Genomic DNA, 12,089 nt, shown 5'->3' with positions numbered 1-12,089 from the left:
TTTAGTCAATGAATTAAAGACTAGGCAAGGGTAAAAATTTTAACAGTGCAGAAATCGCCATCATTTCATTGCCTTGATTCTAACTGTTTGTGTCCGAAGATGCAAAAGAAGTCAGTGGCTTTTAACTGTTTACAAATAGAATGTGATTGTAAAATGTACAGTTTGGTTGTGTTTGAATTATGAAGTTTCTCCAGATATTAATAAATCATGATGTTTTTGGCTGCTCAGCATATAACTGTCTATTTTTTGTGACTTTATTTGTAGGCTGTTTTCTATACAATGAAAATATCAAATGATATGATAGCTCTGTATTCCCATAGTTTGATTTTTTTTTCTTTTAGCAAACTGATTTTTTTTATGAACAAATCTGCATTTTATTCTAGCAAAAATCTCCCTCAATGTGCCCACTATGAGATGAGAACCTAAGTGTAGAAAACTGCAGCTTGCTTTTCCTTTTCTATTCGAGCACCTTTGGAATCCTGTTGCCCTCATCCTTGGTATACTTCAAATGTCCCATTTTCAAGCGTCCCCACCCACCATTTGTGCCCAGCTAGATGCTCAAGAGGACACTTGCAAATAAGGAGAGCATTTTTTGAAAATAAACTTTAATGCTTAAAATGTACTGGTGTTTAAATTTATACCTCATTTACATTAATCATGATGAACAATGCAGCAGCGCTTAATTTGTATTTCACTTTTCACAGTGGCTTAGCTTGTTCTGAAATGGCTATAGGGCAGACCATATATGTACATAGTATGATGTGACTTCAAACTCTGTTAGAATTTATTTTCAAATTGCCGGATGTAAGTCATTAACTCTGTTGGATGCCAGCATTGTGTGTTATTAGACACTTATCTGTAGCTACTTACTATGAAAGACGCTGTCCCAAGCCAAAGCTGGCTTCTGAAGTCTGGTCTGAAACCGTGGTGAAAAAGTTGGCAGATAATCTTTCAGGACTCTGCATCGAGTGGAACTGACATCACACCTGCGTTGATTGTATTGTCAAAGTGTTTGCAATTCTTTCACTGAGCTTGTTACGTGGAAATAAAATGTGGTTGGTTTTTAAAGCTGAAACTCGTTGCCTGTGTTTTAGTCTGTAGCCTTCAGGCTGTCCAGCTCCTCTCGAGATTCACCAGCTCCATCCCCTCGCAGTAAGAGTGAGGCCGCCTGGCTTTGTGCTGCGGAGAGAGTAACGGAACGTTGTCTTGTACCGGGAGCAGCTCTGCCCTCCGGAGAGCTGGGGAGGAGCTGATAGCTCCCAGTGCTGCCCCGATGCTGCCTCCTGTGCTGTCACCCCTGCTGGGACAGGGGCAGGGTGCACCCCGGCTGCCCCCCCTCCAGCAGGGAGCAGCCTGGGCCCTGCCAGCCAGAGCTCAAAGCTGCTTCCCACTGTGCTCACCGGTCGCTGCCTGGAGAGGTGATGGAGGATGGGGAAGGGGGTCCAGGGGATGGGTTCCATGGGCCAACTTGACACGGAGATGTCGCTGGCTTTTCCTGAGTCAACCATGGGATCATTCATGCTGCTGGAACTTGTGTCCCAGTCGTAATGGAAACTGTGAAGAAAATCCCTTAGAAATTAAACAGGGGCAGGAGGGGGTAAAAAGCTGTTGCTGACGAAGCAGCCCAGCCCCCGTGGGATGGGACCCTGCCCTCGGTTATTTTGCTCTGTGTGCGATGTGCTGGCGGTGCACGAACAGGGGCTGTTCTGAGAGCCGGGGGGCTCGCTGACCCGAGGTGGGGGTAGAGGGATGGCCCCAGGCTTCGGGGCGTGCTCTGGGCTCCCTGGCCCAGCTCATTCTGCTCAAATGCCCACGGCAAACACTGCTGGCCTTGGGGGGGGGGGCAGGCTACTGGGTGCAGCTGACTTAGGAAGCATGAAGCTTCCTGCTCCCTTTTTCCATTTCTGGCCTGGAAGCCGATTATGTATTATTATAAGCTCATACACATTAGCCTGCAGCCACACGATTTTTGCTGCAGCTGTGAGCCCTGCAGCAGTTCCACCACACCCTGTCACACAAAGCGCCTTGTACTTGGCAGAAAGAAAACCACCACCCACCCACAGTGATTTCCCCCGGGAAGCAGAAGGGTGCTGCGGGGCTGAACCTCCGCAGCTCTGCCGAGAAAACCGCAGGAGGGGAGCGCGCGGCTGCGCACGGTGCGAGGCGCTACCTGGGCCTGTGCGCGGGGCGGGCGGGCGGCGCGGGGCGCTGCTTGTGGCTGCTGGCACCGGCCGGGGCCTCGCGGCAGCCGCAGCAGCCGTTGTCCAAGACCTGCAGGTGCAGCAGCTCCTCCGAGTTGGTGAAGGCAGGGTTGTCCAGGGAGCTGGCCGACGCCAGCCAGGAGCGCGACCAGTACTGGGCCGAGACGTCGTCCAGCCGGCAGAAGCGCCGGTAGCTGCGGGGCGAGGCCGAGCGGTTACGGCAGCGCCCGGCCCCGCGGTGCCCCCGCACCACCCCGGTGACCGCACGGCCGGCACAGAGCGCGTGTTCCCACCCAAACGTCACGAGCAGCAGGCAGGGCAGCTCCCCGGGCCCCAGCCCTGCTCCCTCGCACCAAACACCATCTGGCCGCAGCGGAGGTGGCCTCGGGAACAATCACCGCGGTGTGTGGCCAAAACACCCGTGGGAAGGGCAGCAGGGCCAGCACAGCCGCCGTCCCGCCTCGGCACTCCCGAACGAGCTGCTTTGGCGATGCTGGGGGCAGGCGTGCTGCCCCCCACCCACCGCTCCCCACCTCCTTGGGGGCCCATCACCACACCACGTGCTTTGCTCGGCCTTTGCAGCGAGTGCCGTGAGCCGCTCCCTGCGGCAGAAACCCGCAGTGTCAGCGCAGCCACATCCATCCCCCTGCTCCCAAAGCCAGCCCAACCACCCCCTGACCCTGGGGGGCTGTGCTGCCCCCAGGCACGAGGCTGGAGCTGCTGCCCAGCGCCCCCCCAGCAGCCCCGGGGGGCATCGGCCCCGCAGCAGGAGAGCCAAAGCCCCCTGGCCCCACACGGCCCCCACCTGCTCCGGGTCTGGTCAGCCCTGGCCTCCAGCAGCAGCGCCTTGAACCGGCGGATGACGATCCCGGCGACGACGGCGCCCAGCAGGACGATGCTGAACAGGACCCCGACGGCCATGCCCAGCAGGCTCTGCTGTGTCACCCGGTAGTCGCAGCGCAGCCCCATGAACCAGAAATCACTGCCGACGGGACACCTGCAGCAAGGGGGGTGCCGTCAGCCACAGGGCACCCCCAGCCCGGGGGTGGGTGCACGGCCCGGTTCCCCCCCCCCCAGCACTCACTGGCAGAGGGGCCCCCGGTCCCGGGGGTGGGTGCAGATGCCGTGGTTCTTGCAGTAGTCGCGGTGGCAGAGGGACGTGCAGGTGGCGTTCCCGTCTGCCCCAGCCACGCAGGCGAAGCCGGCCCGGCAGGCGAAGAGCTCAGCACAGGGGTCCAGCGGCCGCTCTGCAGAGACAGCGGCCCGGCTGTGCCCCCTCCGTCCCAGAGAGCTGAGGGCTGGGGCCAAGCCAGCCCTGAGCCCGGAGGGACGCGTGAGGGCTCGGTGCAGCACCCCGCACCCCCCGCACTCACCCAGGGCCACGTTGCGCAGGACGGGGGCAGCGCCCACCGCCAGCCCCGGCCGGGCGCCGCCAGAGCCCAGCGCGGCGTCGAGGAGCGCTCCCAGCCCCGGCGCCCGCACCCGCTCCGCTGCAAACAACGCGTCGTACTCCAGCACCACGCTGCCCTCCCTGCAGGGACATGCAGCGCATCTGGGGGGGGGCCCGGACCCCCAGGGCTGCGGGTCCTGGTCCAGAGCTGCAGCCCGGCAGCACCGGGCGCCGCGGGGCCACGCGAGCCCCTACCTGATCCCCGTCACCTCCAGCCGCAGGAAGCCGGGCACCGACATGAACAGGGGCGCAACCTGCGCGGGGAGGAAGCCGGGTGCGATGCAGGCTGGTGCCCCCACCACAGCCCCCCCCGAAAGCCCCGGCCCCAGGCTCACCGTCCGGTTGAAGCTGTGCAGCAGACCACGGCGCTCACGGGACGCGGGGTCCTGCAGGGCAGGGACGAACCCCATGTCCAGCACCAGCTCGCAGGGGACGCGGAGGAGGGATGCTGTGGGAGGCAAGAGGGGGCTCAGCACAACAGGGACCCGCGCTGCCATCACTGCCCGCCCCGGGGGCCGCCGCCACCACCCCCACGCAGACGGCTCCGTGGGGCTCTCCTCCTCCTGCTGTGCCCAGGAGGGGTCCCGGAGCCCCACGTGCCCCGGACCCACCTCGCAGGAGGGGCGGCTGATCCTCCACGATGAACACCCGGGGGGCCCTGCCTGCCGGGGCTGGCTCTGCTGTCGGTCGGGGGGCGTCAGCATCCTGCCGCTCTCTGGGGCTGCTCGATGGCTGGACCAGGTCTGTGTCCCCAGGAGATGGAGGGGACCCGGAGCCCCCATGGTGGCCCAGGGTCCTGGAGGAATCTGTGGGCTGCTGGGGGGACCCTGGTACTATGCTGGGCCCCCACGTCAGCCCTTCCGCATCCCCCTGCCACACAGAGGCACTGGGCTCTGGCGTGACCGTCCCCACGTCCCCAAGCAGTGCTGGGCTGGCGGTGGCAGTGGCACTGGTAGTGGTGGTTGCCGCCAGGGAAGAGGCAGGCTGGGATGGAGCTGGCTGCAGGTGCGGGGCAGGGGCCGTGGGGGGGGCCAGACTGCCCGGCTGCCAGCTCTGTTGGGCAGTAGCTGCCCAGAGCTCACCATCAACCACCTTCTCTGGGGTCATCCCCAGAATCAGGGGACTCTCAGCACGATGCCCCCCAGAGCCAGTGTGGGGCAGTCCAGGCCCTGGGGACCCTGCTGGGGGAGTTCCTGTAGTGGGGCCGAGCCCCGGGGACGGCTGCGGGGTGGGCGAGGTGGGCGCTGCTGAGCTGGTGGCTGGGGGGGGCTGTGGGGACGTGGGGCTGCCTCGGGGCACCCCGCTGGGAACCACCGCGGTGCTGCCCGGGGCCACCGAGGGCCACATCTGGTCCAGGGGGATGCGGCGGGGCTCAGGGGGACGCTCTGTGTCGGGTGGCCCCGACACCCCCACGGTCAGGTCCAGGTCTCCCTCCTGGCTGGGGGACGTCTCCCCTGGGGTGCTGGCCATGGCAGTGGGGACAGGCAAACCTGTCCCTGTCCCTGCAGCTGGCTGGGCTGTGCTGGCCGTGGGGTCCCCGAGCTGCCACATCAGCCCCCCGTGGCCACCAGCCCCCAGGGACGGCAGAGAGGGGTGAGAGGCAGCGCGGGGACCCTGCCAGGCAGCATCCGTCCCGTGCCACGGGTGGGACTCAGAGCCCCGGCCTCCTGCTGCCTCTCCCCGTGTCCCCAGGGAGCTCAGCAACCTCTGCAGCCCCCCCACAGAGGGCGATGTCCCAGTCGTCCCTGGCCCAGGGCTGCCCGTGGCTGGTGCGCTGCTCTGGTGCGTCCCTGGGCTGCTGTCACCCAGCGGGGCGGTGGCACCCAGGCGCTCCCTGGCCCCCGGCTCTGGGTGCAAGGAGCTGCGTGATCCCCCCTGGCTCTGTGTGGGCGCTGTCCCCATGGGGCTCTGTCCCGGCAGGGCACTGGGGGTCCCCCACTGCTCCCCAGTGGAGCTGGGCACCGTCACGGAGGACGGTGAACGCAAGAGGATCCCCTGCAGGGTTGTGGCACCTTCCGCCATCTCATTTCCTACAGGCTCAGTCCGGAGGGAAGAGCTGGTTGTTGGAGCTGCGTCCAGTTCCGTGGGGGCTGCAGAGGGGCCCCCACCAAGGCCCCTCCCCAGGCTGGCAGGAGACGGCCCCTGGCTGCCTGTGGCTGCCTCAGCAGCGCCGGTGGCGAGAGGGGGCCCTGCCTCGGTGCCTGCTCCGTGCCCCCCTGTGGGCCCTGTCCCCTCACTGCCGGTCTGGGCCCCCCACTCCGTGCTGGGGGGCTCAGCAGTCCCAGGGGGGGTACCAGGGAAGGGGAGCAGCTCAGCCTCCATCTGCAGCCACGTCGTGGCTTTCGGTGTCGGCAACTGCCCCGTGCCAGCTCCTTGCTGCGGATCTGTGGGCAGAGGCAGGGGTGGGGGGATGCTGAGCGGGGCTGACCCGCGGGCAAGCACCCCACGCTCCCGGCACGGCACCGGCACGTGGAGCCATGCTGCAGACAAGGGGCTGGGAGCAGGACGGTCCCGGCACGGCCGCAGCGGTACCTGTCCGGCAGCGCTCGCCTGTCCCGTTCCCTCGGTGGGCGCAGGGGGTGGCAGTGCCCGGCGTGGAGCCGGTCCCGCTGCCAAGAGCGGGGCAGAGCCACACACAGCACTCCACGATCACTGCAGACAGAGGGGAGAGGAGGAAGAGAAGGGAGAGAAGGGAGAGAGCACCCACATCAGGCACCGGCACGGGGCACCATGTGCTGCACGCTCCGCTCCTCTCAACTGCGGGAAGCAGCAAAGAGACCCCGTGGGGCAGGGACGGGGGCTTCACAGCCCCCAGCTCCCCCCAGCTCCCCCAAGCTCTCCAGCACGCGGAGCTGCGACGGGTGCCATGCACAGCGCCTGGTCCAGCCGGGGGAGCATGGGCCGCGGCACCACATGGAGCACGGCCCTGCCGCCCCCCGGCCTCGCGCCTCCGAAGGCGCTGCCAGCACCGGGCTGAGCCCTCCCAGCCCTCCCTCCACGCACCAGCCCTGAGCTGGGCACCGGGCACGGCCCCGCTCTGCCGGGCTCCCCCTGCAAACCCCGCCGCGGTCAGCCTCCGGCTGCTGCCTGCCCCCATGGCAGCCGTCGGCCCGGGCGCCTCGGCCGCGCGCGGGCAGGAACCGCTGCCAGCAAACATCGCCCGCACCGTGCCCAGCTGAGCAGCGGGCCCCGGCGGGCCCGAGCCCTTGCCGGGCAGGGCAGGAGGCAGGGCAGGGCCGCAGCCCCGCGCCGCTCGCACCCTTCGATTTGCACGAAGCTCCCGCAGGGCGGCCGCGGGCGCGTAACCCTTTGCGGCACGGGAGCCATTTCCTGCCCAAGGAAAAGCCGGGGAATTATTCAAAGCCCAGCTGGAAGCCACCTGCCTTTGTCTCGGCAAACGAACCGCAGACCCTGCCCCGAGCCGCCGCACTGCCGGCCGCTCGCTGGGGCCGCGCATCTCGCACGGGCACGGCCGTGCCGCTGCGCCCGGGAGCCCCGGGAGCCCCCGCGGCCGCCGGGCGGGGCAGCGGAGGGGAGGCCACGGCCCGAAGGGGCAGGCGGGGGGGCGGAATCGCCCGGCGCAGGGGGGCAGCGGGATGCTCCGGAGCCGCCGCTGCATCCCTCGCCCCCTCCCCGCCCCGGCCCCGAAGTCTCCGCCGGCGAGAAACGGCCGCGAGCAGCGGGGGGGGGGCGCGGCCGCGGGGGCCCGGGACGAGGTCGCTGTCCCGGCGGGGGGGCCGCGAGCGTCCCCAGGGAAAACGGGGGCCGAAGGCAGGGCCCCGGGCGGCCCCCGCGGGCGGCTCGCGGGGCTCCGGGCGGCCTCGCCAGCGGGCCGTGGGCTGCCCCCCGCCCAGGCGGGGCCGGGGCCGCCCGGAGCCCCCTCGGGCACAGCCGACGGCGCCGCCGCCGCCCCGTGCCCCCGGCCCGTGCCCCCGCACGCGGCCCGCCCGGGGCTGCCGCCGGGCTCGGGGCTGCCCACGCCGCCCGCCGGGCTCCGGCCCCGCCGGCCCCGCTCCGAGCCCGCCCCGGCCGCAGCCCCGCGCGGTGCCGCAGCCGCCGCCCCCGCCCCGAGCCCGGGCCGCGCATCCCCGGGGCCGGGGGTGGCGGGGACGGCCCCGGGCTCCATCCCCGGGCTCCATCCCCGGGCTCCATCCCCGGGCGCTCCGCCGCCCCCCGGCCCCGGGCTCCGTCCGCCCGCCCCGACCCTGCCCTCCCGGCGCGGCCCGGCGGGGCGGGAGGGGGCGGCGGGACCCCGCTGCTCACCTGCGGCGGCCAGGAGCCGCGGCAGCCGCCGCATGGTGCCGGCGGCGCGGGCGGCTCTGGCCCAGGCGGCGGCAGGAAGCCCCCGCCCGCCCCCGCTGCGGCGGGGCGGAGGCGCCGGGGAGCCGCAGCCCCCGGCCCGGCCCGGCCGGTCCCGCCCGCCGCCCGCCCCCGGGGGCTGCTGCCCGGCCCCGGCGGCGCGCACCGGGAGCGGCGGGGCTGGGCGAGGCCCCCCCGGTGCAGGCGGATTTCAGCCCCGGAGGGGGCGTCGAGGGGCGCCCCGGTGCGCGCCGCGGGGCGGTGGGTGCGAACCGGGCGAGATTCCCCCCGTCGGGTGGCGCAGCGGGTCCGGGAGGCGTTTGGGAGCACGCTGAGGACGCAGCTACCCCAGGTGCTTCTGACAGCAGCGGCCCCCACGCCCCAAAAGCGAAGCTTGGGCCCCGCACAGCTGCGGGCAGAGGTCACCCAGGCGGCCCGGGGCTCAGCCGGTGCCCTTTCAGAAGCGAAACGCTGCTCGAGCGAGGAGGCTGAAACCAGAGCGCCAGCCCCACCGCGGCACCATGCGCAGCACCAACAGACACGGGCTTATTTTCCGTCACCCCCTCACCCTGATTGCCAGGGGAGGATATGTTATCTACTGACACTTTCTTGGCCCTCGGCCTAGCAGCGCCTCTTTGACATATGAAAGTGTTTCTTGGCTCAAAGGAAAAACTGTGTAGTGTCCAGAAATAACTTTTGTTTCTGTCTCAGGAGAGACTTAAAGCAAGCCTCTCATGCTGAGATGAGCTAGGCTTACAGAAACACCGACGTGATTTTGCTTTTCAGCATCAGCGAAGTCATTCCCCCTTTACTTTCCATCAAGAAAACTGAAACATTTAAAACAGAACTCGCTTGTTTTTACCAGCGCTTACAAAATAAATAGTAAAGGTAGAAAAAGGGCAGTTCATTGGAAAGAGCAGACACCAGTAGCAGCGAGATGACAGGAGAAGCCATCACCTCAGCGGCAGAGGGTACAGAGCCTTGTTGACAGCAGCGAGGGCTGTACAGGGGATGCTGGAGCGTCACACGCAGACGAATGGCAAACGCCCCTTCAGTCTGACACCCTCAGAGCCCAACAGACGCACGAGCAACGTGCAGCATGCTGGGAAGGCAGTGCTTTTACCTCGCAGGGCAACAAGCCCTGGCTGAGCAAAGGCCACACTGCCGGCAAAAGCCTGGCTTACAGAACTGTCTGACACTGAAGACTAAGCACCGCGAGCCACCAACTGTGAAAGAGAAAAGCCATCAACACAGCAGTGGTCTTATATATTTATTCCTTCTTGTTTTTAAAGGACAACATATTCAGACAGCTTTAAATACAACGTCCAACAACTTTCTGATGAAAGCAGCAACAGTACAGCATGTGCGCTTATGTTCACACCCACTGACATCAGCCCCGTCCTAGTGGTAGACATCTCCTGTTAAAAAATAAAATCAGACATTTAATACTTCATCAGGTGGAAAGTGCTGTCTTTAGGCACCAAATAAGCTGGTCAGGCAGAGACAAGACAAGCCCTGGAGAATACCAAAGGAAGCGATATAATGAGACGGGGGCCTGAGAATCCCAGGATTCTCACCTTTATTCCACCCTTTCTTGGCTCAGGGACCGCAGCAAACGGGCACAGCTCCCTCACTGACCCTTTACACCTCAGTCCCATGGGGGGAGGTGAGAAGCGCAGAGAAGAGGAACAAACAGGAATATGCCCCCGTGCTACTGCCGCAGCTGGCCTGAGGCCAGCAGCTCATTTCCCCTGCAGCCCCCAAGTGCCTCGCAGGCGGTCGCTGCGACGCCCCCTTCCTGCCCGTTTCCTTTCCTGCCGCAGCCCCAGCAGCTGCTACCGGCGGCTCGGAGCTGTGCCGGCAGACACAGCACGGCCCAGCACGCTCTGCGAGTGGCCGAGGAGCACCGAAACGATGGAGCTTCGTGACCACCCAGTCAACTCACTGCCTAATGAAAGGCCGGCAGATAACCGCGGTGCTTGGAGTGCCAGCGGGGCGAGATGAAAGGTCGCCGCGCCCCACACCCTCTGTTTTGGAAGCAGGAGATGCTTCCAAAGCCACGCACGCCTCATCCTCCCAGCTCAGCAGGCAGCTGCTGGCCTCGCGCCTGCCGTCCAGTGTCGGTCGCCTCGCGCCACACTCCCCTCTGCAGGCATTGCACGGGCACCCTGCGTGCGCAGCCACTGCCCCATGCACCCGCAGAGGCACACTTGTACTTACTCTGCTTGGAAGAACGGCTCTTATTCATAAACATCCTTCTTATCTGCAATGTAATCTACAATTTCTTGTGGACACATTAGTTTTTCTGCATCTCCATCAGGAATTTCAAATCCTGGAAGAAAGTGCACGTATTTAGCCCAAAACAACGGAAACGGGAGCAAGGCTGGAGGAAGCAATTACTGCTGGCTCAGATGCCTGCAGCTTGGCTGAGCATAAACACGCAGGGGCTGCCGCTCCACTGCAGTTAGCCGACATTTCATTACTACGCTGTTTCAAGCCACGTTACGCCTTACATGGTGCTGACTCTGGGTAAGAGACAAGGCGGAAACAGCACGCAGCAGGCACTGCCAGGCCAGCCAGTGCCCCCTCACACGGAATTAGAGCTACTGATGCCTACCCAGAGCTCCCACAGCAACACCACGTACGCCAGAAGGGGGATGTTCAGGCAAGCAAGAGCCCAAAGCCCCTCAGCTCAGAGCCTGCTGTTGAGCACTCGTGCAACAAACAGCTCCTACAGAGCTGCAGAGAACTGCCTGGGACAGGGAGCAAGGGCTCTCAGCAGTGAACTGGTCAGAAATATATTCCAGAATTTTGAGGTTCTTCTCTTTCTAGTCCTCGCGGCCTCACACTAACAATCCACCCAACGTGTGCTGCAAGTAGATTAAATATATAGCATTAGTAAATGCTCTGAAGGTAAAGCATTCTACCTCGGTTTTGGGGTTATTTATAGGAACCATAACCCAGGGACATTTATGGCACAAAGCAGGCACATATTCCAGAATTTGAGAGCTTTAAATGAAAGCATGAGGAAGGCCAAAGTGAACCAAAATTTGAAATATAGACTAGTTAAAAAAAAAACAACCAAACAACAACAGTATTCCAGCAGCATCAAGTACTGAAGATGAAGCTAGGAGGCAGGACGAGGCGCAGCGGTCACACCAAGTGCCTGCTGTCCTCGCTCGTCCGTTACGGCCACCCTGCCTGTCCGGCCGTGCTCTGGGGGTGCCCCGGGGCGCTGCGGGCAGCCAGCAGTAACTGCGCCCGCAGGGCCCGAGCCGAGCGGCGGCCGGGCGGTGCCTCCCGCAGGCCGTGCCTCCCGGAGGCCGGGGCCCGGTGCGGGTCACACGCAGCCCGGCACCGCCTGGCGTGTCGCGGGCAGGCTCGGCGGCGCCTCACGGAGCCGGGCCGGACTCACCGAACTCGTCCTCCATGGCCATGATGATCTCCACTTGGTCCAGGCTGTCCAGCCCCAGGTCCTTCACGAAGTGCGCCTCGGCCGTCAGCTGCGGGGACACAACGCGGTCAGCGCCGCGGCCGCCCCCCCGGTCCCTCCCAGCCCCCCCCGTTCCCCCGCTCGCCTTCTCGGGGTCGATCTTGTCGTACAGCTTCAGCACGTAGAGCACCCGCTCCCGGATGGCCGGCAGCGTCAGCGGCGGCAGGTCGGACAGCCGGCGGCACGGCGGCGGCAGGGCGGCGGGCGGCGGGGGCTGCGCCCGAGGGGGGCGGCCGGGCCCCAGGGTGCCGAGCCGCAGGGCCCCGGTGCGCGGGGCCCCGGCCCGCAGGGCGCCGTGCGCGGCGGGCAGCAGGCGGCGGACGCAGGCGGAGAGGACACGGCCCGCCATGGCGACCTCTTCCCGGCACGCACCGCGCCGCGACCGGCGGCCACCGCGCCCGGCGGCTGGGGGGGGGGGCGGGCCCGGCGGCACGGCGCCCCCTGCGGGCCGGAGGGGGCGGGAGCGGCACGGCGCCCCCCGGCGGCGGGAGGGGGCGGCGCAGTCCCGGGACCCCCCCCCAACCACCCCCGGGTCCCCCGGGACCTCCCCCCCGGTACCCCCCCGGCACCCCCGGCCCCCCCCAAGTCACCCGGCACCTCCCCCCCGGTACCCCCCAGCACCTCCGGGACCCCTCCCCGGCCCCCC

The 12,089-nt window shown here is 65.6% G+C and overlaps 3 protein-coding genes across 3 annotated transcripts in view; 1 reads left to right on the top strand and 2 right to left on the bottom strand.

Annotated features, from left to right (window-relative positions):
* Positions 1 to 1,075, top strand: part of TNRC6A (trinucleotide repeat containing adaptor 6A) — a 79,219-nt gene extending 78,144 nt beyond the window's left edge. Inside the window, exon 25 of the mRNA XM_083799719.1 lies at positions 1 to 1,075. This exon is cut by the window's left edge and continues 1,704 nt beyond it. The gene's annotated coding sequence lies outside the window, so the exon portion shown is untranslated.
* Positions 1 to 8,049, bottom strand: part of LOC310881880 (uncharacterized protein) — an 8,066-nt gene extending 17 nt beyond the window's left edge. Inside the window, exons 1-11 of the mRNA XM_083799718.1 lie at positions 7,915 to 8,049; positions 6,184 to 6,303; positions 4,263 to 6,035; positions 3,987 to 4,099; positions 3,847 to 3,905; positions 3,575 to 3,732; positions 3,286 to 3,448; positions 3,007 to 3,198; positions 2,171 to 2,395; positions 1,401 to 1,554; positions 1 to 1,179 (exon numbers count right to left, since the gene is read on the bottom strand). The exon at positions 1 to 1,179 is cut by the window's left edge and continues 17 nt beyond it. Coding sequence (XP_083655844.1) covers positions 1,105 to 1,179; positions 1,401 to 1,554; positions 2,171 to 2,395; positions 3,007 to 3,198; positions 3,286 to 3,448; positions 3,575 to 3,732; positions 3,847 to 3,905; positions 3,987 to 4,099; positions 4,263 to 6,035; positions 6,184 to 6,303; positions 7,915 to 7,948 — 3,066 coding nt within the window. The 5' untranslated portion in view covers positions 7,949 to 8,049 and the 3' untranslated portion in view covers positions 1 to 1,104. The remainder of the gene's footprint in view (positions 1,180 to 1,400; positions 1,555 to 2,170; positions 2,396 to 3,006; positions 3,199 to 3,285; positions 3,449 to 3,574; positions 3,733 to 3,846; positions 3,906 to 3,986; positions 4,100 to 4,262; positions 6,036 to 6,183; positions 6,304 to 7,914) is intronic.
* Positions 8,050 to 9,207: 1,158 nt separating this feature from the next.
* NDUFAB1 (NADH:ubiquinone oxidoreductase subunit AB1) lies at positions 9,208 to 11,831 on the bottom strand. The gene is made up of 4 exons (XM_083799687.1): positions 11,529 to 11,831; positions 11,366 to 11,453; positions 10,171 to 10,282; positions 9,208 to 9,368 (listed from the first exon to the last, which is right to left on the bottom strand). Exons 1-3 carry the CDS (start codon positions 11,790 to 11,792, stop codon positions 10,191 to 10,193), a joined length of 444 nt encoding a protein of 147 aa, XP_083655813.1. The 5' UTR covers positions 11,793 to 11,831; the 3' UTR covers positions 9,208 to 9,368; positions 10,171 to 10,190.
* Between the last annotated feature and the right edge of the window lie 258 nt (positions 11,832 to 12,089).

This window comes from Anser anser, assembly GCF_964211835.1.
Source record: "Anser anser genome assembly, chromosome: 15".
In the NCBI taxonomy this organism is placed as follows: domain Eukaryota; kingdom Metazoa; phylum Chordata; class Aves; order Anseriformes; family Anatidae; genus Anser; species Anser anser.
The sequence above is the reverse complement of the archived record's forward strand: the minus strand, read 5'-3'. Positions and strand labels throughout refer to the sequence as shown.